Source organism: Alligator mississippiensis, chromosome 13 (assembly GCF_030867095.1).
Source record: "Alligator mississippiensis isolate rAllMis1 chromosome 13, rAllMis1, whole genome shotgun sequence".
Classification (NCBI taxonomy): Eukaryota; Metazoa; Chordata; order Crocodylia; family Alligatoridae; genus Alligator; species Alligator mississippiensis.
Genome location: NC_081836.1, coordinates 51,559,795 through 51,583,923, shown reverse-complemented (window position 1 = coordinate 51,583,923; position 24,129 = coordinate 51,559,795). Strand labels below are relative to the sequence as shown.

The 24,129-nt window shown below is 42.5% G+C and overlaps 1 protein-coding gene and 2 long non-coding RNA genes across 5 annotated transcripts in view; 2 read left to right on the top strand and 1 right to left on the bottom strand.

The window, feature by feature from the left end:
• Nucleotides 1-53: 53 nt before the first annotated feature.
• Nucleotides 54-1,931, top strand: LOC109284950 (uncharacterized). Its single transcript, XR_002092590.2, has 3 exons — nucleotides 54-199; nucleotides 1,342-1,512; nucleotides 1,777-1,931. It is a non-coding gene; the product is annotated as an uncharacterized LOC109284950 (long non-coding RNA).
• Nucleotides 1,932-3,162: 1,231 nt separating this feature from the next.
• The window catches only part of IQCE (IQ motif containing E), a 45,504-nt gene continuing 24,537 nt past the window's right edge, over nucleotides 3,163-24,129 (top strand). Inside the window, exons 1-16 of one of the 3 annotated variants that reach the window (XM_059716570.1) lie at nucleotides 3,163-3,238; nucleotides 7,898-7,945; nucleotides 8,966-9,008; nucleotides 10,245-10,385; nucleotides 10,865-10,996; nucleotides 11,749-11,819; nucleotides 12,546-12,647; nucleotides 13,212-13,259; nucleotides 14,159-14,229; nucleotides 14,445-14,517; nucleotides 14,958-15,007; nucleotides 19,580-19,743; nucleotides 20,876-20,931; nucleotides 21,282-21,490; nucleotides 22,003-22,107; nucleotides 23,012-23,114. In XM_059716570.1, coding sequence (XP_059572553.1) covers nucleotides 3,212-3,238; nucleotides 7,898-7,945; nucleotides 8,966-9,008; nucleotides 10,245-10,385; nucleotides 10,865-10,996; nucleotides 11,749-11,819; nucleotides 12,546-12,647; nucleotides 13,212-13,259; nucleotides 14,159-14,229; nucleotides 14,445-14,517; nucleotides 14,958-15,007; nucleotides 19,580-19,743; nucleotides 20,876-20,931; nucleotides 21,282-21,490; nucleotides 22,003-22,107; nucleotides 23,012-23,114 — 1,443 coding nt within the window. In that variant the 5' untranslated portion in view covers nucleotides 3,163-3,211. Of the gene's footprint in view, nucleotides 3,239-4,653; nucleotides 5,324-7,897; nucleotides 7,946-8,965; nucleotides 9,009-10,244; nucleotides 10,386-10,864; nucleotides 10,997-11,748; nucleotides 11,820-12,545; nucleotides 12,648-13,211; nucleotides 13,260-14,158; nucleotides 14,230-14,444; nucleotides 14,518-14,957; nucleotides 15,008-19,579; nucleotides 19,744-20,875; nucleotides 20,932-21,281; nucleotides 21,491-22,002; nucleotides 22,108-23,011; nucleotides 23,115-24,129 lie in introns of those variants that run through there. The other 2 variants (XM_006260639.4, XM_059716569.1) reach the window with 2 other exon arrangements.
• On the bottom strand, nucleotides 13,221-16,995 carry LOC109284948 (uncharacterized). Its single transcript, XR_002092588.2, has 3 exons — nucleotides 16,908-16,995; nucleotides 14,509-14,690; nucleotides 13,221-13,310 (listed from the first exon to the last, which is right to left on the bottom strand). It is a non-coding gene; the product is annotated as an uncharacterized LOC109284948 (long non-coding RNA).

Genomic DNA, 24,129 nt, shown 5'->3' with positions numbered 1-24,129 from the left:
CCCTGCGGCCGCAAAGCGCACCTGCCGCCCAGTGTCGTAAAACTGTCGTAATGCGCCGCGAAACTAGCCGCGGAGGAGCGGAGCGCGGCACCTGGGCTTCCCCCCCGCCCGGGGCTGCCGCTCCGCTTGCGGCTTCCGGGCTGCTCTACTGCTCCGCCTGCGGCTCCACGCACACAAATAGCACAAGATATATATATACGTGTGTGTTTGTAGATGGGATTTAAAAAAAAAATAATTTATATTTATCACAACTTGTTTTGGGTAGTTGGGATTTTTTTATTTTAATTTATATTTATCACCCCTACCTTTTTCGGGTAGATGGGATTTTTTTTTTAAGTAACGCAGAACTTGTGGTTCGGAGATGATACCTTTTATTAGACCCGCTGAGAAATTTCAAACCAAAAATATTTATCTTTTTCTGCAAGCTTTCAGGCTTACATGCCCTTCATTAGGCTCAGGGGAAGTTAAAAATGGTAAAAAGTCCCCGCGTGTAGGAAATAAACGTCATTTTTGCACAGAGGGAGCTGGAAAGCTGTCCCTCTGGGTCCGTGAGACACACGCACACGCACTTCTTTGCACGTCTTTGGGTAGATATGATATCTTTTATTAAAAAGGCAACCGGGACTCGTAGTAGAGATGATGTCTTATTAGGCCAACAAGATTTTTGCAAAAAAATGTCTTTAATTTGCAAAAATCTTGCTGGTCGAATAGAAGAGATCATCTCTACTAAGAGTCCTGATTGCCTTTTCCTCTAGACCAGTACGGCTACAACCTGGATACCTGACGCATGGAAGATACCTTTTATTATGCACACACACGTGTGTATATATGGATAGCACACGTTTTTGTGAGCTGGAGCTCACTTCATCAGATGTCCTGAAAGGGCTGCAGAAAGCAGAGTATAGGAGAGAAATTAGAGTACAAAAGACAAGGGAGGAGCAGGGGAGACAGCAGGAGAGGAGAGGGGCTCAGTGCTGGGAGAGACAAGCAAACAAAATGTCAAACCCATAGGAACCCAGGGGTCCCCAAATCACCCACGTAGAATCCATGGTCTCTATTTAAACCATACTTAGCACAGTCCAGGTTTGTTTGTTTTTTAAATATACGTGTGTATATGTGTGTGTGTATAGTTACATATATAGTTCTATATATACAGTGCTTGCCTTCACCCACCTTAAACCGCATTTAAAACCCGCACACCCATTGCAATAGACACACCTGCGCTCCCACACACCCGTCCGCAGTCCTTTCCCTAACACAGTCTCTTAGTTCTCGTCCCGATGTTCAGTTTGTGGACGATTTGTTGCTCTGCAATTTCCCATTCAAATCTGTTTTCCAAAGTTTGCCATCTGAGATCAGATCCAGTCGGTGACGGCGTGCTCGGTGAGGTTCACTGTTCTGCCCCAGGCTGGCATGTCTTTCTACAGCCGGTGTCGGCGACGGTCATTCGTTCTGCAGTGTCGGGATCGTCCAGTCTGTCCAATGTAGACGGCAGAGGAGCGCTGTAGGCAGGTGAGGGTGCGTATGACCTGGGTGGAGTTGCAAGCGAATGAACCTCAGATATCAAAATCTGTATTTTTTTGGTCAGTGATGAAGATGTGGTCTGGACTGATGTTGGGGCACAGGAGGCACTTGGGTCCGTTGCAAGGCCTGGTGCCTCGGTGAGACTGGGGGCTGGATAGCCTTTTGTTTGAGACGTGCCACTTGAGGTTGGAAGGCTATCTAAGCCAGGGCTGGTTTGTCCCACAACTACTTTGAGACATCATCCTTTTGCAGGAAGGGTTGGAGATCGTTAATGATGTGTCTAACCTAACTTCAGACCCAGAGAAGCTTTGGAGGATCCACATGATGGCACTATTGCTTCGCGTTCATGAGCAAGGCTGCCTCTTCCATGTCCTTCCTTGCAATAATAAATGTTACTCTTATTCCTACTGGGTTTAGACTTGGTTGGTTTTCATTTTGTTCTTATTTTAATATAGTCAGAGCCCTAACATGAGTGCATCTCACACAACTATGCATCGTGCCTCTCAGCTATTGCCTATTATGAGAGACAACTCTCTCCCACACAAGCCTGAGGTTATTTTCCCGCTCTGATTATAAATGATCTACACCAGAAACGTGGGATTCGGAAATCCAAGTTATTGAAAGTGATGTTTAAGCGTGTGGTACAGTTAGCTTTCTTGCAGCTTTTTTCATTGCTCTTGTCTCGTAATAGCTCCCACACTTGGCTAAAGACAAAGGTATATGGGGGTATATTCCTATGGAAATATAGATTTTAAATCTTAATACTTTAATTCTATTATGCACTTCCCATGTTTCAACCCAGAAGGGACTACATTTCAGCGAGGGCAGAAAGATCTTTGTGTATGTTGCATCTCTTTCTGTTAGTTCCTTTAGGAAAGCTTCAGGAAAAATGGATAGTAGATAAATGCAAAGTATTATCACTGTTACTCGTTTATTAGGTTTTCTTTTCTGTACTTTATTTAATCAAACTCACAAGAAAGCACACCACAAGCCTGTACAGGCCCCTCCAAGGAAGCAGCCGAAACCATCTCGGCCCGGGAGGAGCTTTGTGTTTCAGCATGAGCGTGCAAGGGTCCTGGTTTAACAACTGCAGAGCGGAGGCAGGGGCGTGCAAAGGGGTTTGTTCTAGGAACGGGGCAAGCCTCAAGCCCTGGGAAAATCCCAGACTGGGGATATTGTAACACAACTGAAACAACAGTACAAGGGAGGGCTCTCTCTGCCTTCTGGCTTTGAGTCCTTAAGGCAGCGGTTCCCAAACTGTGGGTCACTTCCGTCTCCATCCAATGCCAGCAGATGGGGCCACGCTGAGGAAACGGGGCCAAAAACAGGGTCCTACCGAGGAGACGTTTGGGAAGCACTCGCTCACCGCAGCGGGTGCTAGAAATTGCACCAAAACCAGGCCAATCCCCTGACTCCTGGAGCTGGGGGTTTGGCAAAACCACCTGCTCTTGACCCCCACCCCCAGCAAAGACCAGTGAGTAGCTCTGGAGCCAGGGGGAGCCCTCCTTGCAGCCATGGCCCAGCAGACCCCACCCCCGGCTCTATCTGTGCATTGCAACTCCGGGCAAGCGCACGGTCGTCCCCGCCAGTCCTCACTCCGGGCGCCGCCACGCTTGGCCCGGGCGCTGCGGCCTAGCCGGGTTGCCATGGAGACGGCGACCCGGAAGTGCCGTGTGAGGGCGCCGCCATGTCCGAGGCGGCGGGCGGGGGCCAGGTGAGCGGCGGGGCCGGGCCGGGGCAGGTGACCCGGGCGGGACGAGACACGGGGGTGCAAGCGCCCAGGCTTTCGTGTGTGGGTGCAGCAGGGATCAAGGGGCGGTGCAAGCACCCCAGGGGAGGGCTGCTCCTGTGTGGAGACCCCCGGGTTGGGCTGGAGGAAAAAGCATCCAAGACTCGTGGTGGAGGAATGTCGTTTGGTAAATTTTTTACCAAAAAATGTAATTGCAAGCTCGTGGACGCAGGTGATCTCTTGCATTTGGCCAACGTGATTTTTGTTTAAAAAAAAATCCCCCACTTTAATTACAACCTTTAAAAAAAAAAAAAAGCTTGGAATTAAAGACATTTCTTTGCAAAAATCTTGTTGGTCTAATAACAGAGATCGTCTCTGTCCATGAGCTGTGTTAAGAGCTTGCAATTAAAGACATTTTTTGGCAAAAAAATCTAATAAAAGAGGTCGCCGCTGTCCGTGAGCCCTGATGGCTTTTTCCTCTAGACCAGTACGGCTGTCAGGGCTCGTGGACAGAGGTGAGCTCTTTTATTAGACCAACAAGATTTTTGTAATAAATAAATAAGTAAATGAATAAAAAATCTTTAATTGCAACCTTTCCGGCACAACAATTAAAAAAAAAAAAGTTTGGAACTAAAGGAATTTTTTTTTTGTTGGTCTGATAAAAGAGATCACCTCTGTCCACGAGCCTGGACAGCCGTATTGGTCTAGAGGAAAAAACAGTCGGGGCTTGTGGACAGAGGCGATCTCTCTTATCAGACCAACAACAAAAAAATTCCTTTAATTCCAAGCTTTTAAAAAAAAAAAAAAAATTGTTGTGCCCGGAAATTTATAATTTAAAGAATGTTTTCTTTTTACAAAAATCTTGTTGGTCTAATAAAAGATATCGCCTCTGTCCACAGACCCGGATTGCTTTTTTCTCTAGACCAATACAGCTACAACCGGGATACCTAAGGTCTTAACGTAGCATCAGAGCATACGAGCTGCCGTCGCCTGGGCCAGTCTGACTTGCCCCCGGCTCCTGTCACACCCGGGCAGAGAGCCGGTGCCGAAAGGGAGGGTGAACCGGGTCTGACTGTTTCCCCCTGTCCCTCTTTCACTTGCAGCCTCCAGGGCTGAAGGTTTAGGAGGCTCTGGTTCAGAGGCCGTGCCTCTTAACGCCCATATTCAATAGTGACTGACGCCCCTTTCCTCCAAGCTGGCCAGTCCCTTCTTGAACCTGGCAGTGCAGTGCGGCTCCACCACATCCGGTGGCAACTGAGTGCTACCCATTAACGGCACGCTGTGTGAAAAAGTTTGGCTCAGTTTTAAACTTACTACTTACTAGTTTCATTTTGTGACCCCTAATTCTTGTATTGTGTGAGAGAGTAAATAATAAATCCCTGTTGAGTTTCTCTTCACCATTTAGTATTTTGTAAATCCTTATCATACCCTCCACTCAAGTTTCTCTTTTCTAAACTGAATAGGTCTAGCCTCTTTAGTCTCTCCTCGCGTGGATGCCCCTCCATACCGCTAATCATCCTTGTTGCCCTTCTGTGGACCTCTAGCTCTGATATATAATTTTTAGATGTGAGGACCAGAAGTGGGCACAGTATTCAAGGTGTAGGTGCAACATAGATTTATAAAGAGGCATAACAATACTTAGTTTGCCAGTATTGCAAACATGTTTAATCAGTTATCTTTTATCACCCCAAGAAATCCTTGCCCCTCATAATTTCTCTACACTCATGGCCACAAAATCACTCTTACACCACCAGCTCTTCATTTTTCACTCATTTTTTTTAACTCTGGAAAAGTACTAGAGTGCCTTTTCTGTTGCAAACAAGGTTCTTTGGGTAAATCTGATATCTTTTATTAGACCAACTCAAATAGTTGGAAAAAGTCTTCATAGCAAGCTTTTGGATATAAATACCCTTTGTCAGGCAGAGGAAGCATCTGCAGTTGGTGTGCGCACTTCCTGGATGGGATGAATAGTAAAGAAGCCAGAGGCTGGTATGCAAGAAAGGCAGTCAGTGACGATGTAAATTGAGGAGTCAGTTTTCTGTTGCAAAGAACTCGAGAAGACCACAAGAGGTCAGAATGGTTTTTAATATGCTAGTTTCCTGTTTGACACTTGTGGGTTTATCTTGTGAATCATGTTTACACACCTCACAGTGCTAATGTTGCGTGGCACCCCGAGGCATCCTTGAAAGTATCTCCAGGCACCCTGAGAATTACTAATCTACAGGGATGAATGTGGGGCAGAGATATATTGGTCTTAAGTGCATACATGGCCCTGATCTCCACAGCATCCAAATAAATACCTGACAGTCTTAAATATATTTGTTATTTCCTCTCCTTGTGAGGTAGGGAAGCGATTAAAGCCTCAACTCAGAGAATGGAAACCAGGGGTTCAGCTTTTTCTGCAGGGAATACTATTTATATTAAACATTAATTGGATAAAATATATCACTTGGTGCCTGAATCCTCCTCCTTCTTCAGCCACAAATAGTTCTATACACAGTTGCACAACAAGGGTGGAGGATGCTGTTGCCACACACAATCCAATATCCCTCGCATCCTGGCTGAGGGCTTTGAGTCACTGAGCTATCAGAGAAAAGGTGGGTGGCAACAAACCCAGTGATGATGAGGTTGTTTTAAGAGAGACAATTACTGCCTCTTCTTGAGAGGGATGACTTGGGGGCTTAATTTTAGGAGAATGCTTTAGGCTGGGAATCCTGACCTGACACAGACCCGTCTCTGAAGTGTGGGGTTAGGTGTCTAAGTCCCAGAAAGGAGCAGGATTCAGAGAGGTAACAGGGAGGTGGCTCTACATGGAGCAGCTATCTTTGTACCTCCACCCCAGGCAGGGTCCAGAGCTACTGTCTCAGTTGTACCCCCTCAGTTAGGCAACTGATAGGATTTAGGACCCCGCTTCTTCCTTCAGGATTGAGTAGGTGGTTCTCTGCCCAGCATTTTGGTTGCTGTGAATCTCCTTCAGATGATTAAGTCTATATGCACTGGATAGGGAGTTTAGGCATTTTATGCAGAGCTGTGGCCTCCACTCTGAGGGTCCAGCACCTAAAACTTAAGTATTTCCATTGCTTAGCATTGCAACATCAAAGTCCCTTTGTGGAGCTAGCTCTAAGCAATGTGTCCAAGGACTTATGGGGAATCAGTGGCGGAGCAGGGAGTTAAACCCAGGTTTCCTCAGGTGTCAGACTAGTGGGCTAACTCCTGGCACCATCCTTCCTCTCTGTCTTGTAATGCTGGCTCTTCTGACTCATTGAGTATTTCAGGGTCTCAGATCACGTAAATTCTTTGTTTCTGCTTCCTTGGGCACATCCCCACAAGCACACAAATATAGTTTGCAGTGCTGCAAACCTGTCTGTGGCACTGCAAACTGCATGTGCTGCACATGCATGTTTGCTGTGTTGCTAATTTGCAGTGCGGTGTGTTGGCGTTTTTTTGACACTGCGATCTCCTGGTGTCAAATGAAAAAAACTCCAGAAAAGAAGTGGGATGGTGCACATGGTGGCAGCATGTACCACCTGAAACCAGAGCCTGGCCAGTCACAGCCATGTTCTAGCTGCTGGCCAGGCTCTGTACATCCAGGTCACTGCCACTGCAACCCCGGGAGGCCCCCAAGACCCCAGGTAAGGCTGCTGGGGCCAGCCCAGGTCCTGGCCTCAGCTTCCTCTACCCCACCCAGCACAACTTGCTGCACGCCAGAGCAAACGTGCAGGGGTGTTCCCCAGGGACAAGGACAATATCTGCCCCTCAGAGTTCTTCTGAGGTTTGCTTATACAGCAGTTGAATATGTGAAGCATCCTAAGTGCTAAGGTATAAATACAAACTTAAGTAGGCACCCAGTATTCTCCAGTCATATACAGTCATCGGTACAGAGTACTCACCTTGCCTGACTCAGTAGCCCCCACTATAGTGTCATCCTGAACCACAAGAGACTCAGGATGACTCTCCAGAAAGCCTCTTAAGTGAGTGGGGTTTAGTTGATGCTGTGCTAACCTTTTCTTAATATCACATCTTGAATATCACATATTGCATATTGATGAGCACTTTAATTTAGTTACTTATGAAATGTAGAATTATTTGACAGGCTTTAAGGTATATCATGCCCTTCTCTAAAACTAAAGGCACTGAGATGGGGGCATTCAGACATGCAATTGGCTTCTGTGCCCAACCCACCAGTGATAAAGTATCAAGGGAAGCATAATTGTGCTTACAAAATAAGCATGTGAGTGTTCTTTAATGAGAAATAAGATTTCTCATCAGGAAAACTTTAGAGAGTCTCTGGGCATTTATAGCTTACTTTATAAGTTATTGTTATGTTACTGCCTTTGATGGAATCCAGCAACCTGCATTGTCTTCTTTGTTTTGCACCTATTAATCCTATCTTGTGCTGAGAATGAATAGCTTTGTTGCAACCAGGTTTTCAAATTCTTAGGGAAAGATCTTGCACAGATTCCTCCTTAGGGAATTAATCCTAATTACAAGTCTCCTTGCAAAGTGAGACTGGGAGAATGCCCAGCTGAATTTGCTGTAGTGACTATTTCAGTCAAGATTAGTGGGATATTATTTCGGTGGGTGTATATGTTAGCCAAATGGCTAGTAAGCGGTAAATGTTATGTTGTACATATCTACCCTCAGATAGAGGACAGTCTGTCTGCAGCAACCTGTGAATCAGACATAGAGATGGTAAGTTTTTTTTTCCTTTTTTTAACAATACATCTTTTGTGGATGCATAAAAAAGATCTTTTTGGTTACCAGTTCCCTTGCACACAACACATCCTTGTTAAAGTGCCTGATTACTAAAAGATTCTTTACAAGCAGAGCTAACTATATTGTACCAACTCAGCAAAGATTGTTCTGACATGGGGGCCCTAGTCACTGTGACCATTATCTGGGCTGTCACAATTCTTATACTTGGTCAGAGATGGTTTGTAAAATCCATTTCTCAGTACCATCCAGGTGTGAGGTTTAAGTAGTGTGTTGAGAATATTCTTATGTAATTGAACAAGTAAATGCCCTTTCCTGCGCTGGCAAGAAGCAGCACCCCCCCGGGCAAGAAGCAAGCTCTGGCAGCTGGTGCACCCCTGTGCCTGAGACACTATCACCTAGGAGCTCCCAGGCTGCACATGGACCCCTCCCAGCTGGGAGATCCAGTCAGCCACCAGGGCTCCCAGCCACAGGGGCTTCTAGCTGTCAATTAACAGCAAGATGGGAAGCAGCTACAAAGTTATTACACATATTTTGTAATTTCTTCCTCTTTTATCACGCCATTTATTGATTGAACATTTGGCCAGATGGCCACTGAAAGCATTGCTTAATTGGTTAATCATGCCTTGAAGTGTAACACAGCAAAACAGCTTTGGTTTTGTTGCATGTACTATTCTGGGGCAGCCACTTAATTTTGGTGGGTCGCTGTTTTGGTATGTGATCACTCTGTTTCACTTACTACAGCTTGGTGTAGGTGCTATAATGATATTTGGACTTCAGTAAAAGTAGATCGTTTGGGGTGGCTGAAGGGAATTTCTAGCTGTATGTGTTTTTGTGCCCTATAGTCCTCGCTCTCCACTCAAAAGAGTTAATATTGTTCCATTAGACAACTTCTGGATCCCCATTAAAAGGGCTTCTATCTCTGTTTTAAAGTTGGTGTTGAGTTGTTTAGGACTGTGAGCATTTAAATACAGGAAGCCTTTTTTGTTTTTCTTTCAGAAATTGAAAAAGAACATTTTTCACAAACCTCCTAAGTCACCAAGTGAGTGTAATCAAGTTCTTCTATATATAATCATTATATAGAATGTGATTTGGCATCTATGTTCCTTGGACAACAAACACCTGTGATATTCTGTGGTATTACTCACTGATATGAAGCCTTCCTATCTGCGAGTTATGTTCCATAACAGGGAGAAGTTTGACTTTTCTAATACTAAGATTGAAGTTTATAGTTTTCTTTACGTCCATGTCCTAGGAACAAATTGATGAACAGTCCTTCTTCAGCCCTTTTCCTTTGTGATAGCAGACAGTTTGCCAATTTAAATTTCTGTTTGCTTTTGATTTCCTTGGAGAGGTATTTTCTCCCTTGCAGATGTAATCCAAAGTCTTGGGATCTATTACTAAAGCAGTGTACACAATCATCTAAGACATCTAGGTGTTTACAGTGTTTCTGTACCATAGAGGTTTTTGGAATGGTTAAAGCACTGCCATTCCATTTTTAACGTGGCCCATTCTGTATTGTGCTTCTATCCTTAAGCAAATTACCCCTTGCAATCGGGAGATCTTTCATGTCTATAAGCTGCTGATACCACTTACACTTTTTTTTAATATAAGTTCCATTCTCAGTGAACTGAGTAAACTCGTTCTTTATCTTCCCTTCCTGAGATTTCAATAACATGTTCAAAGGACTTCATACATACCTGATGTTGAGCCTTTTTATAAGTATGATCTAATATCTCTAACAGTGACTTTTTCTTTCTTTACCTTGCTAGGTGTAGATCAAACGCATCCTTTCTTTTCATGCAAATGCACATGCATGCTCTTTTCATCTCTCCTGAAATGCCTATGATGGCATAAACAATTTACTTTACAAGCAGCAGTTTTTATTTGACCTGTTGTCTTTTTGACATCACCTCTGATTATGCCTTTATTGTCATCACAAAAGTTGTGGCTGACTTGCCTATGTAGAAAAGTTCTCCTCTGTTGAGCCATGCAGTATCCTTCTTGCTGGCCATCTGTATTTCCATTGATAAACCATTTTAATGTTTGAATGTATATGCCTGTTTAGGCACCATGTCTTAGAGATGGATTTTATTTCTTGCATCTACAAGCAAAGGATTTTGGGTGTAATAAAGATTTTGTGATAATTAGGTTTATATTGGGACTTAATGTATCTGGGATTCTTGAAGCAACAGATATTTCAAAAGGAGAAAGTGCTGATATACTTGTTAAAGGAAGGGCAGGATGTTTTGCAACATGGAAGTCTTTTCTGTTTTAGAGTCTCCATACAGTTCCAGCACATGCCTATATTCTAAAAAGCCTGCACTTGGGAGATCATTGAAAGGAACAGGAAACATATTCTTTGAGAGCCCAGCAGCCAAGACATCGAGGCAGATTTGGCTAGGATCTCTGCAACAAGGTAGTATAGGAATTCCTTCCACATCTATAAACTATACTTTTCAATGTACAGTGTCACAGCTCTGGCGCAGAAGGGTACAGCTACTGTTGAATCCAGTCAAAGTTAAGCCTGCTTATCCCAGAGCTGCATTTAGCCCATGGTTACATTTTATATTTAAATATTTGCTTCAGACCCTTTTTTGAATACTCAATATTTGCAGACATTTCTGTTCATTGTTGAATATTGTTTAACCTTCAGACTCTGGGGAAACAAACATTTATCTTTGGGTAATGCCTGGTAAAAAAACTTATTCTTCTGTGCTTGGGTAGAATTGAATTTGAGTTATCTAATTATTGAAAGTTTACATTTTTGGTTTACTCATTTCTGTTAGAGGTTATCAGAAGCAACCTGAGCCTTTTGTTGCATTTGTTCAGAGTTAGTTTAATGTATGGTTATCTCTGTTTCCCTCCCCATCTCTGCTACCCCTTCATTACTAACAGGTATGAACCAAACTCTGAAGTCAGATGTTGAGATGGGGCACATTCGGAATAAGCTCTCCAGTAGCACTCCGGAGTATCTGAAGGAAGCTTTAGGCATGAAGAAGCCCAAACACTCACGTTCTTCTAGCAATGGTGAGCACAGTCACCGTATAACAGAACGAACTCTTGTTCGTTTAGGGATCTTGCTGTAGTAATAGCATTGGTTACTGCAATTCCAGCTTAAAGGAAAAATCAAAGCAAATCAAAATGTGCTTTGCAGAGCGCTGGCTGAGAGCTGGCTGGTCACATGATGTTAGCTCTCTCTATTCCTAGCTGCTAAATCAGATAATGTGTCTGCCTGCCTGAAATTCTGCATAAAGCATTGACTTTCATTGTTACTTCTGTCTGTAAAGTGTTTTGTGTGTTACACTTGCTATGTAAAAATCAATTGGGCTTTATGAGAAAAACAAAATTCAGGCACACGCCTACTTTGTATTCCTTAGAAGTAAATTGCAAACAAAAATTGCACTTCCCTCTGAAATTTTTGCACCTGCTTATTACATGTAACGCCCAGCATTGCTATAACTCAAAGAGACCGGAGAAGTGCTTTTTTCTTTCTTTTTCTTCTATTACATTTTGTGGACTTTGAGAGTACTTTACAAGTGACTGGTTAATTTTCTTGCTTTTGTGTGAACCTTTCAGACAGCTATGGGAGGAGGAGAAATATTTTTTTAAAGGAAAAATTTCCACAAACACTGGCATCTGCAACTTGTAGCATTGGTTCTGAAATTGACTCGATTTCCGGTTGATGCTTTTCAACTGTTATTTGGTACCTTTAAGACTGCATCTCTTTCAGATCTTCTTGTGTCAAGGATTTTCCTAATTTTGCATGTCTCTTTCTGTAGGCTACATCCCTGGAACTCCTGACTACAAAGAGAAGGAGGATATGTATGATGAGATTATTGAACTGAAGAAGGTGTGTCCATCTGCTACTTGTGTAGTAAAAGTTCTATACCCTCTTTCATCTCTGTCTTGGTTCCAGGTTAAAAGGATCTGTTGCCTGTACCCGGAAGAGCCACTAAGGCTCTCCACTTAAGTGATGTTAGGGTGAAAATGAAACCCTACTTGTTCAAGGAGATATCATTGGTCTTGAGGTCTTGAAGTATACAAGATATTTGCACAACAGAATGAGCCCTGAACAAATGCTGAGCAGAACACTGAAAAGATTTATTTAAATTTGCTTCCTTTGCAACTTGTACTCCTACAGCTGTCCCCATCCCGGTTCTATTAAATCAGTCAATTAATCTGTTGGAACATGGAAGATGGTGTGGGGTTGGTTTTGACTCCCGGACAAAGCTACAAAAAGGTACCTGGTTAGAGAAAATATCAGTAAAGAAATACCATGACTCAGAAAACTTGTGTACAGTTGCCCTGCTGTTAAGTTCTGTTCTCTTTAATCCTTCCCTAACCCTGCAATTTCCCCTCTCACTTGATCCTAATCTAATTCAATGGTCCCTTTCTTGCTTCTTTCTTGTCATTAAGTTTGGTGATCCTCACTTTGTCTAGGAGTGACTCGTGGGTTTAACAAAAGCTCATTGTGCCTCTGACTTTTGCCTGTCTGCAGGTCCTGGGCAGAATTTAAGGAGGAACTTTAGACTTATTTTTTATTAGTTTATTTGCTTGCTTGCTTGTTCCATATTAGAAAATCCAGGCTCAGAAAAGTGAAGGGGATCGGCTGAAAACAAAGCTCCGACGACTGGAGGAGGAGAATAGCAGGAAGGATCGACAGATTGAGCAGCTTTTGGTGAGTGCTGCAATCCTTTGGCAGGGAGGTGGCTGTCCCCTTTGTTTTTCTACTTGAAGTATCTCCATGGCAAGAAGGGTGATCTTAGGTTTGAAAGAGACAGATGATACTAGATCTTTTCTGTTCTACGCATTTGAGCGCATCATTCCTACCCACCTATGACCTGGAAAAGAAAAGTTCAGTTTCAGGACAACTTATGCATGTCATTTTGTAGATGGATTTATTCAGGAGAAGAGGATTGCCATTTTGGATGTTAAAGCTAAGCTTTCCCTCAGGAAACGCACTTAATGCACAATATCCCTGAAGGTGGGAGGGAGCCAAGGTACATCTGCAGTAGCTGACAGATGTGGTCCTAATTCCTCAGCTATAGAACAAATAGGAATGCTGTATTGTAAGACTGGTGAGCCTGGATAAGCGAGAAGCCTTTAGTCACTATGGGCGGCATAGAAACTTCTTGGAGATATGTGAGAAAGTGTTCCTGACCAGGAAGCTGAGACAAATATCTGCAGAAAGGAGGAAGAATATAACAAAGCAGCATGTTGATTTGTCTATCTTCTCATGTAGGGCTCTGACTTTGTCCGGACTCAGGCAGAGAAGAATGATACTGGATGGGTAATTGCTTCACCACCTTCAGCTTCAATCTTTCTCCTTTCAAAATGAACTCTTACAGATAGAAAAAACATAAAAAAGATAGAAAGAGAGAATGCAGCTTAATTAGGAAACTAGGTTACTGCCGTCATTGTTATTGTCAGATATCAGAACCGTAACAAAGACCCAAGGTTCACAGTAGCTTAAGAAACCCTTCCTTTTTCTCTAGGTGAATGTGTTTGCATCAGTATTTTTCCTGTTATTACAGCCCTAATTTTAGCAAGGTAAATGTATATTTATGTCCTCCATTTCTTTCCCATGACCCATAAAAGTGAAGGGATAGGATTTTAAGAGGTTATGTTTTTATTTAGTGATTTCATGTTTCTCTATGAAGAGTATATGTAAATGCAGTAAAAGCTTTGTTATCTGGCATCAGTGGGGTAAGTGGGGTGCAGGTTATATAAAAATTCCAGTTATCTGAGGGCAGGGGGGTTTTGGTCTAATGTGGAGTAGGGGGGTGGGGGCATGCAGAGTGGCGGCAGCGCAGCGTGGTGAGTGGTGGCGGCAGCGAATTTTCCCCACTGTGTGCAAGCTTTCCCCCCCCAACCCCTGCATCCAGCCAGCCAGCCAGAAATTCTGATTAATAGAGTGTTTTGGTTACTTAAATGTCAGTTAACACAGCTTTTACCATACTCTTAATTTAGTTGCATTTAACACACTAATTAGGCATCTGATTTGTTTATTTCTGTCTTTCTTGAAGGATAGCACTCTTGCTTGTAATTTGTTTTGTCATGATTCATATTCTACTAAGTATTTATGGCTACATAAAATTTATAAAGAGCAAATGGGATTATGGGGAAGTTAAAATTCTGACAGTGGCATTCTTCTAGGATTGATCAGATATGTCTTTTTCTTTTGCCTAGATAATCAGTGGATTAAAGCAGAAGATTCTCAAGCTGGAACAGCAGTGCAAAGAGAAAGATAACACTATCAAGTATGCCTTTGGAGGGGCAAGGGAATGTTTTTGACTTAGGCTTTACAATCCCTTCGCTTACTTTCTCCCATTTGAACTGAATTCTTCTATTCCTTGAAGAAGATGAATTCAACTATAACCACTATTAAACTTTTTACACCCATCCCATAAATGATTAGTAAACTCTGTACATTGCCAAGGTTGCAGTTTTTACTGCTATATTCCTCATTTTTCAGCAAATTACAGACAGATGTGAAGACTACAAATTTGGAAGAGATGAGGATTGCTATGGAGACTTACTATGAGGAGGTACGTTGGGCAAGGATGTGGTTGTTGTATAGGGAAAGAGAAACTCCATTGTAGAATCTTGGTAGAAACCTTGAGCAATTTTAGATTGGTTTCCTAGCATTTCCCAGCGCCTGTCAGTACATGAACGTCACATTTGAAAAAAACTTGGAACAGGCTCACTTGTGAAAGCCTTTCTGAAAAGGAAAAAATTCAGTTCTAATTAAACAAGACAAGTAATAAAATGAATATACAGCCATGAGCACACGGATTAATGCTAACAGGATCTTACCCTTGTTTTCTGCCAGGCTTCATTATCTGTGCTATTACCCAAGGATTTTGCTCTCATTTTGACCTACCAGATGCTGCTTACTACATTAGCAGCATGAGCTTCCGTACATCTAAATCCTTTCCATGCCAAGTGTATGTTTCTATTAATGAAATCTATTTTCCCTACTTTACAGATTCATCGTCTCCAAACCCTCCTTGCAAAATCAGAGGCTGCGCGGAAAAAGTATGTGTTTTTCTTTTGGGCACATGAACGTGCATATGGGTTTGGTACATAATTTGTGTACATACTGCCTGATGGCAAACAACTGTGTGTAAAATGCTGTATCTCATTGTTTCTGGAGTTGTTTTCCCCTGTGGTCTTCATTGATTTCACAGCGTGCTTGTCATGGTATCTCCACTCTGTGTATTATGGGCTGTTAATAAGCAAAATCAAAGCCATCTACCTCAGTTATAGTTTTAAATTCTCATTCTAAAATCAGAAACCCCCAGGCTGTGCCTACACACTCAGACGTGAATGACTGGTGCCTCCTGCGATGGGGGGCACTGTGGCGGTGAGCGGGGACCGCCCATGGTGTTATTGTCGTCGAGTGGGGACCACCTGCAGCCGCTAGCAGCAGCAGAGGGGGTGGGGTGGTAAGCGGTGAAGAAGTTGAACTGTGGGGAGAAGAAGAAAGGTTTTTCTTCTATGGGGAGAAGTGTTAAGAATTAATTGCTGTGCTTTTGATTGCTCTGATTTAGCACATTGTGTTTTCAATTACTTCTAACGTTCTCTCACTGTACATTAAAATGTATTGCTTAGTTTGAAGAAAGCATTCTGTTGTCTTAACATCTCTTCACAAAGATACTGAGGCCTCATACAGACATTCAAGTCATTGCTCTCCCAGAAGCCATGAGTGTCCAGAAGTCAAAGCTTTTTATCCCAGAGTAAAAATGGCTGCTTCAGGAGAAAAATAACCTAGGAAGAACCCATGTTCAATCACTTCCAGGAGAGTTTCTCCTGGGAGTACAAATGTCTGTACAGGTTGACAACACAGGCTGACCATGGGCAGTCTGGGTTAGCCAAGCACTGCTGCCATCTGTTGCCAGGCAGATTAAGTGAGACTGCAGAGCATACTGAGATGTGTGCACAGGACCCCTCCTTGGTTGCAGTGTCAGCACTGCAAGCTCTTGCCTCTTCAGAGCCTCAGCATTTGCATGTCTGTACATGTAGCTCTAGGTAAGCTTCTCTAGCAGGAGAACAAACCTGGGAAAATTCTCCCAGATCATTTGAGTGCATAGATGCACTGAGATTGACTGCCACTGCTGGCTTCTGCAGGTGGTCACCGCTAGCACCCGCCCCCCCCCCCCCCCCCCCCCCCCACCGCAAACATGGCCAGCAGCATCTGCGGGCGGTCCCCATTCTGATACCAACGTTACTTATGAAATTGTTAGATACTTGGTATTATTCATAGCTGAGGCCATTATTCTCTTTCCAAAGGAAAGTGCATTTGAATGAAAATTAATTCATTGGTTAACTGTGTACTTAAGACTGAATAGCGGTAGCACCTGCGAGATGCTGTAGTAGTAGAATAGAAAGGTGTCTCATGGGCCAGTGTACTAATCTTGACCCTGATGAAGAGAGGTGAAGATGAGTGTATGATGGGGAAAATTTCATAGCTGAGGTTAATAAAAAATCAATGCGACAAGTAAAAAAAAAATAATATCTATATAAAGCCCCACTTCCCATATGAACATTTGGAGAATAACTCACAATAAATGCTATGGCATTATGCCTAGGCATTGGCCTGGATCAAAACTCTAGTGCTAAGCAAAATCCAGATTCAGAGCCGAACTGCATTTGAACTGATTTGGAAATCTCAAATCCGGATCCAAACTGCAGCTCACTAATTACAGTAAATCTAAATACCAACATAGTAAACCTGTCCACTGAACTAAGAATTAGCAGAACAGACAGAATTAATACTTGGAAAAAAAGAAAGAAAGAAATAATAGGTCCAGTAGGGATATGATAAAGACTTGCATCTTCAGTGGGAATAGGATTGTGCCTTTTAGAAACCAGTTTTGTGGAGAGTTTAAGAATAAGACTTGGTAGTAAGATACATCATGAGGAAGTCGCAGCCCACCATTGAAGAGAGATGGGATCAGTGTCTTCTTCAGTCCTTCAGTCCCGAGGCTGTCAAACAGAGGCCTCCTTTCATCAATGTTCAGAAGTCCCTGAATAGAATCAAGGGCACAAGCAGATTTGCTCTGACCCTTTCCAGTAGACAGCATCCAGTAGCTTCATTGCAATGCAGAAGGAGGAGCAGAGCACAATCAGTTTTGTTATTTAGCAAGACCTTAACTGCCTTGCCCATGGTAACCAAAGAATCATGTGCTTTCAGTTGCTGCAAAGATGCACTCTTTGTGATAGAGTGGGTTAATGAATAAATGTACCGTTTATCTTTCACTTGGCCTGGAGTCAAATTTAAGACATAGGCAAAATGGGTATTCTCGCATCAGCTTAGATCTCTTCAGATGTTTTTCACATCATGTAGCTATGACATAATTTGCTACAACTGCAAGTTTTAGAAGTCTAATACCAGGGTTATAATAGTAACAGGATGGTGGGGAATGTTGCAGGTCATGCCTGAGGTTACCAGGCTCTGCCAGGGAAGCTTACATAATGCTTGCTTCTACCTGACCGATTATAAATAATGGTTAAACCCCTGTTATTAAAAAAAAAAAAAAAAAAATAGAAGAAAAAATCATGATAGCCAATTTAGCTGGTAGGTAGAGTTGCAATAGGTTCTGGAAGCACCTGTGTTTCAAGGAAGAGATATAACTCTAAATTCAAATTTGTCCAGATAATATCCCAGGAGATTATAGAAATGAAGATAAAGATTCAGAGGTAGGACAGAATGATGGAAACTTCCTTAAAGACATTTGCAAAAGGTCTTTTTAGTAAAAGGAAGACAAGGAGTTCAAGTCACCTGAGGTGGTTTTCTGAGTATCAGTGTAAGACTATATATCATGAAAGCAAATAACATATAAGTAAAGTTACAGTAAGAGGGCAAACTCACTAGTGCAGCCACTCAGAAGGCGGTGGCAGAGTTCTTCTATGATAAGAAAGACTAACTTTCAAAGCTGATATCACACCCACTCACAATGTGCCTGTGCTTCCTAGAATCTGCTTTAAATGCAACAAATCATTGGAATCCCTGGCATAGTTGTTTAAACCAAAGGAAATTTACTAGAATTATTTTGGGGGTCATTCTGTAAGTTCCTTGTGTTCCTCTGTTATGAATTAAAAACTGGAATATAGTTTATTACTTTTAGAAAAATATTTTCTTTAAAAAAAGAAATATTTTTATTTCTCCTGGGTCCGGCACTCAGTGAGTTAACAACAGACTCGCCTTTTACTGCTGAAAGCCATCACAGTTGATGTAGGTTACAGGTGAAAATTAATCATTAGGTCTCTTCCTGTACTCATTTGTTCTGGCTCCAAAAGACAATGGTCAGGGCAGTCTCTCTTGATTGCACAATTGTCAGTCTTTCCTCAAGAGGCCAAAAACCGGAATAGCAAATGCTGCTGAAGGTCAGAGCTGTAGTGTACTGGAAGAGCTGTGTGAGAGAGTTTCTTATATGATGCATGTCAGCATTAGTCCTGACTCAGATTAGTGCTGTTAGTCCTGTCTTTTCTGAATTATAAATGCTCCTGCATTTTCGATGTGGGTGGAATATAAAAATGAATATTTCAGCCTACCCTTGAGCTGTAGGCCTAGCAGGACTAAGCCGTTTTATTTGCTGTGTTTTTGTTTCTTCAAAAATTAACTCTCTCTAGTAACAGAGGGTTCAGTGTCCAAAGCCGGGAAGCCTCCAGCTCCTCAGTCTGGCCTGTTCTTCAGATCTGCCTCTCGATTTTATTTTACTTTGGGAGCAACCGTTCCTGTCATTCCTCATTTTCTATCTGAGACAATCCTTTAAATATCCCTTCATAGCTGTGGGGTTTTTGTTCGGTTAGGTTTTGTGTTTGGTTTTTTTTGGTTGATTTGTTTTTTCCTTAACAGGTTTCCAGGTGTGGAGTGGGCCTAGGTTTTCATTCTGAGTATCCCATAGCAAAGACAGTCTTCCCTTCTCTCTAGTAGGCCTCCATTGTGTTGGGATGTGTAGTTTCTGCACAAGTTATTTTACGGTTCTGCTGTTACGCATCACATAAAGACCATAGAGAGTTTGTCACTGCTTCTAAGCACTGTTTGCCTGGGCTGGTTGCTGTTCAGTTGGGTCTTGCCCATACCAGTGCAAAGCAGCTGTTCCATGTGATTGAGTGCTGACAAACAAATTTTACAACCTCTAAAGAGCTAAAATTAATTTTTCCCTCTTTTCCATTAGAACAATTAAAAACAAGGCAAAGTGGCAGCAATACAATCTAGTTTTGGAGGCTTTAAATACATTATAGGCTCTTCTGTTTCCTGGAGCTACCAGTACCATCTGCATTCTCCAAGTCTGGTTCAATTTTAGAGGTGCTTCACAAATTCACATCTTTTAAAGCAAAAAAACTTGAAAAACTTAAGTGAAAAACTTGTCTGGGGTTTTCCTTGAAAGAGAAAAGAACTTCATGTAGCTGTGAAGGCTGTAATAACATAGCTGAAAATGATATTTTATTTGTAATGACTGGTTTCTTGTTTCTCATCCACCCTTCTGTTTGTTAATTCCAACTTGTTTATGGGCATGTGTGCATTGTCCAAGTTATGGTTCTGCTTCATTGTGCTGTGTGTTGGATCTGAACCCCTGCTGTTGTCTCCTGTTCCAAATACAGGTCCCCTCCAGAGGGCAAAGAGACCCAGAAACGGCTGAAAATGCTTAATGCTGCTGTCCTCAGATTAACTAAGAACATCACAGAGCTGCAGGAAGAGAATAGAAGCCTGAAAGCAGATCTAGGGCAAACACGGAGCAGCTCCCCTGCTTGCAGGAAAAGGAAAAGTATGTGCCAAAAAGCCTGGGGGCTAGGGAGTTAGACTTTTGATATGTATAACACAAATGGGAGACAGCAGGGTTCAGAAAGACTGCATGGCAGTATGGATAAAGCTGCTGGAGGCACTGCAGAGGTGTTCTTGAAAATGGGCAATGAGTAGTCCTTTATCCCAAAGATTAATTCTGATTTTGTTATGGGCTGAATTACCTTTTAATTTTGTGTCTGTCGACTAGGAGTTGCTGGCAAAAGGCAAAGTTTGCAATCTCATCTAACCGCAAGAATGCATTTTGTAGCTAGCAACATAACTGTTGTAATGAGAGACTGTTCACTGAATTCAGTTCTGAAAAAGCAAATGCATGTGTCATCTCCCTGTGTTATAACCGCCCCATGCATTCCTACCTGGGCCATTTCCCCCTTCTCTTCTACCCTGTCGCCTTGTGAATTTTCTCTTTCATCTTGCTTGCATTCTCATCTTGGACATGTTTTGCCAACTCTCTTTGGAGTTCCTTTGTTCTTCTTCTTCCCATTTTTTTGTGGGTTTCTTCTTATACTTGCTGTTCTCTGAAGGGACAGAGGAACACCCCTACATTGGCTTTGTGAATCAGGGAATGAGTAGGCAGGAGCTTGACACTATGGGTTGAAGCTCTAAAGGAATTTCCTTTGAGCCTGGGCTGTGACTTGTGCTGGTGGTGGACCCAGTCAAATGTGGGTTTCTTCCATAGAGTCACTCCAGCTCCCTCCCTATCACTGAGTTGTGGCAGGCAGCTGTGGGTCACATCCCCTTGTTAATTCAGAGAGAGAAAAGGGTCCTGAGGGCAGAATCTTGTCTGCCAGCCATGTGCTTGTGCTTTTCTTATTCAAAGAGTCTGGAGGAACAAAACATCCACAGTAAAGCTTTGTTTTCCATCTTTCACATATATATATTGGACTGATATGAATGGTATAATCTGAATTCTGAAGTGCTTTGTGTAAGATGCTAGACATCTTAAGGTCCTTCTGTCTTTCAAGGCAGCCTTTCAAAGGCGGGTTTTCAGTCTTGTACTTGATGGGCCTTCTGGATGGACAGGGGCTTCCATTCTTTCTAAGGCTTTCTATCACGCCAATCCAGTTTCCTGTTTAAAACCTTGTTCCCTTCTGTAGATTACAATGAGTGGAGCAGACAGAGGCTGGTGAGACGGATTTCAGAACTGGAAAAAGTGAGTGTCAGGCACCATATGGCCATCTTATCACTGCTAGAACAGAAAATATAAGGTCACTGATCTCTGTGCTTATAGTGCCTTATCCTTCCAGGCAGCAGCTTGGCCCACTCTGGTTCACACATGTTAACATCTGCACTTTTCCTCTCTTGCTGTAATGCATTTCATTTGTATAGGTACAGTTTTAAGATTAATCTCCTTTTGATCCTGCTTTTCCTTCCTTGCTCCTAGCTTGGGACATAGCTTCAACTGATGTAAATTGGTATAGCTCAGTTGAAATCACACCAGATAAATCTCCCCTGTGTCACAGGAGCAGAACACATATCCAGTTGTTTTTTCTGAACTTCTAGAAAGTGGATGAGCTGGAGAACATGTCATTGTTGTCATTGGAAAATGGCACGTCACCGTTATCTGCTCTGCCACCTTCAGCTTCTGTACAGCTGGATCAACCAGCTTCTCAGGAACCTGACTACCTTAGAGAGTGTGAGCGACTCCGAGTGCTGGTAAAGCAACTTAAGGGTGACAGAAGCACACTTCAGAGTCTGCTGGCCAGTAAAGAGTAAGTCCAGCTAATAAGCATAGTCTCTGCACTTGTGAAATATTTTACACCAGATTGTGAGAGGATTTCCCAATTTCAAATAAAACTGGAAAATTAGAAGCTTTTTTCCAGAACAGTCTTTTAAAATTAACTTGTCATAATAACTTGTAAAATGCCTCTATAAGCAAAAGGCAGATTTGATCCTCAAAAATAGAAACTTCATATTTCTAAAAAAATGTTCAAACTCACAATATTTCATCATGACTTTTATTCATCTTTGAACCTTTTTCAGTTTTGCTGTAAGTTCTTCCCATAGCATTCAAGAGGTCCTTTCTCATCTTAAAGCCATTGCCATAGTGTTTGTTAAAAGGTCAAATGTATATTTATTTAAAATAGGTAATTACTACAGTTTTAAACAAAAAAGATAATATTTAGTGATATCAATTTTTAAATAGTAAACGATTCCTGTATCTTGCAGAAATATACATTTTGTATATTTGCTTGGGTGCTTAGATTTTCCAATATCCATACAGTTCAGAGGTGAAGCTGTTACAGCAAGCAAAGATTGAAATGGAGCAAGAACTACAAAACCTGCAAGAGAAGGGGAGAGAGAAGAGTGAAAAAGAAGAGGCTTTAAGGTATCTTAACAGAGCTATCTTTCTCATTCTGAAAGAAACTGATAAGGTTTGGTATGATACCATTCGCATATTCCACAGTTCAAAATCCAGCAGGAAGTCACACAGGACTCAGGAAGCAGGAGTAAATGAGGTGTCTGGACAGAACTGTTTTGCCTAAATGATGATGATCTTGGAATAGGCTACTGGGGAAGGTATCTTGATATGGAGTGTCAATAAGGGTCTCTGTCTGAGGGAAATGAAAGACAAAGGAATGTGGTGGAAAAGCACAAGAGCTGGTTTAAAATAATCCATAAAAGTTGATGTATTGGGCTGGATGACTTTTGTGTTCTTAATGTTTCTTATGAAAAGCGAGGCTCTAGACTAGGGGTTGTTAGCGTTTTTGGGCAGAGTGCCAAAAACACCCACAACCTTGATGTATAAGATGTTGGCATGCCAGGGGTGGATGGCGGGGGAGCCGCGAGGGACCCGATCCTTGTTGTGGCAGCACAGCTTCAGCCTCTTCGCCACCATCTGCCCCGAGGTGCGCATGCCAAGCAAAATGCTTTTGTGTGCCACACACTGGCACCCATCCTGAGGGTTGCGTAACCTTACCCTTCCATGCAGACTCCTGTAGAATCAGCAGAGGCAAAAAAATGGGATCTTGTTCCAGCTATCAGAAACTAGTGGCAAGTCAAAGTAAATCACAGACATTTGCTGCTATCTTTTTATGTATAGGTCAGTGAGTTGTATCCAGAGGCATTATTAATACCGTTAAAATATCATTGACACTTGTGACTTCGGGCTCTTGCTGATTTTAACCTACTACTGTTACTCTTTGAGCATCTGTTCCATATCTCACTATGAGAACATGCATGGGACAACAGATAATTTCTCTCTACAAGTAACTCTGTTCTCCCAAATGTAGGGAAGAAATCCAGAGACTTACAGAGCAAGTGAGAGAACTGGAGTCAAAACCTGAGCAAGACAGGAGACAAATGGGAGATGAACCCATAGAAACTCTAAACAAGGTACAATCTTGTGTTCTGTAGTACCTAAAAAGGTCTTCTGGTGTTAATATGTGCTTCTATGATGTTGTGAGAGTTGTGCAATACTTGTATGCAGCGAAAAGATCCATTATATGAAGTTAAAAAGCTGGAGTGAAGGAATTTGCCAGTAACTGGAATTACTGGTGGTTCTGATCACCTTGTACTAGAAAATATGCCTCACAATTAATACATATAGCAGCATATATGAAAAATCGTTTCCTACTCAACAGGAGAATGACGATTTTTGATATAATGACATTGTGAGAGGTCAGTTTTTAGACTATATTGTACACTGAATGTTGGATGATTTCTTGAATTCCAAGTAACTTTAGCTTTAAAACCCCCCCAGAGACTGCAGTTTTGACCAGTATCTGTCCACTGCTTGAAAATACAGGCCTTGGGCTTCTAGATTGGTCCATAAATTCATAAAATGTAAGGCCAGAAGGAACCTTGGAAGATCATCGGGTCCAGCCCCCTGCACCAAGCAGGAAAGATAACTGCGGGGGAGGGGGTTAGGTGACCCCAGCAAGGTGACTGTCTAGTCTCCTCTTGAAGATTTCCAGGGTAGGTGATTGCACTACTTCTGGAGGGAGCTTATTCCACAGTCTGGACACCCTGACTGTGAAGATTTTCCTAAAGTTGACCCAGAATTGATCTTTCAGGAGTTTGTGGCCATTACTCCTGGTTTTCCCCTCGGGTGCTCTGGTGAACAGTTGCTCACCAAGCCCTTGATGTACTCCCTTAGTGTAGTGGTAAGCTGCTCCCAGGTCCCCTTTTAGCCTTCTTTTCCTCAGGCTGAAGAGTCCCAGATCCCTCACCCTTTCCTTGTATGGCTTGCCTTTTAAGGCTCTGATAATATGGGTGGCTCTTCTTTGGACTCTCTCAAGCTTGTCCACGTCCTTGTTAAAGTGTGGTGCCCAGAACTGGACTCAGTACTCCAGCTGTGGTCTTACCAGTGCTGAGTACAGCAGAAGAATCACCTCCTTGGCTTTGCTGG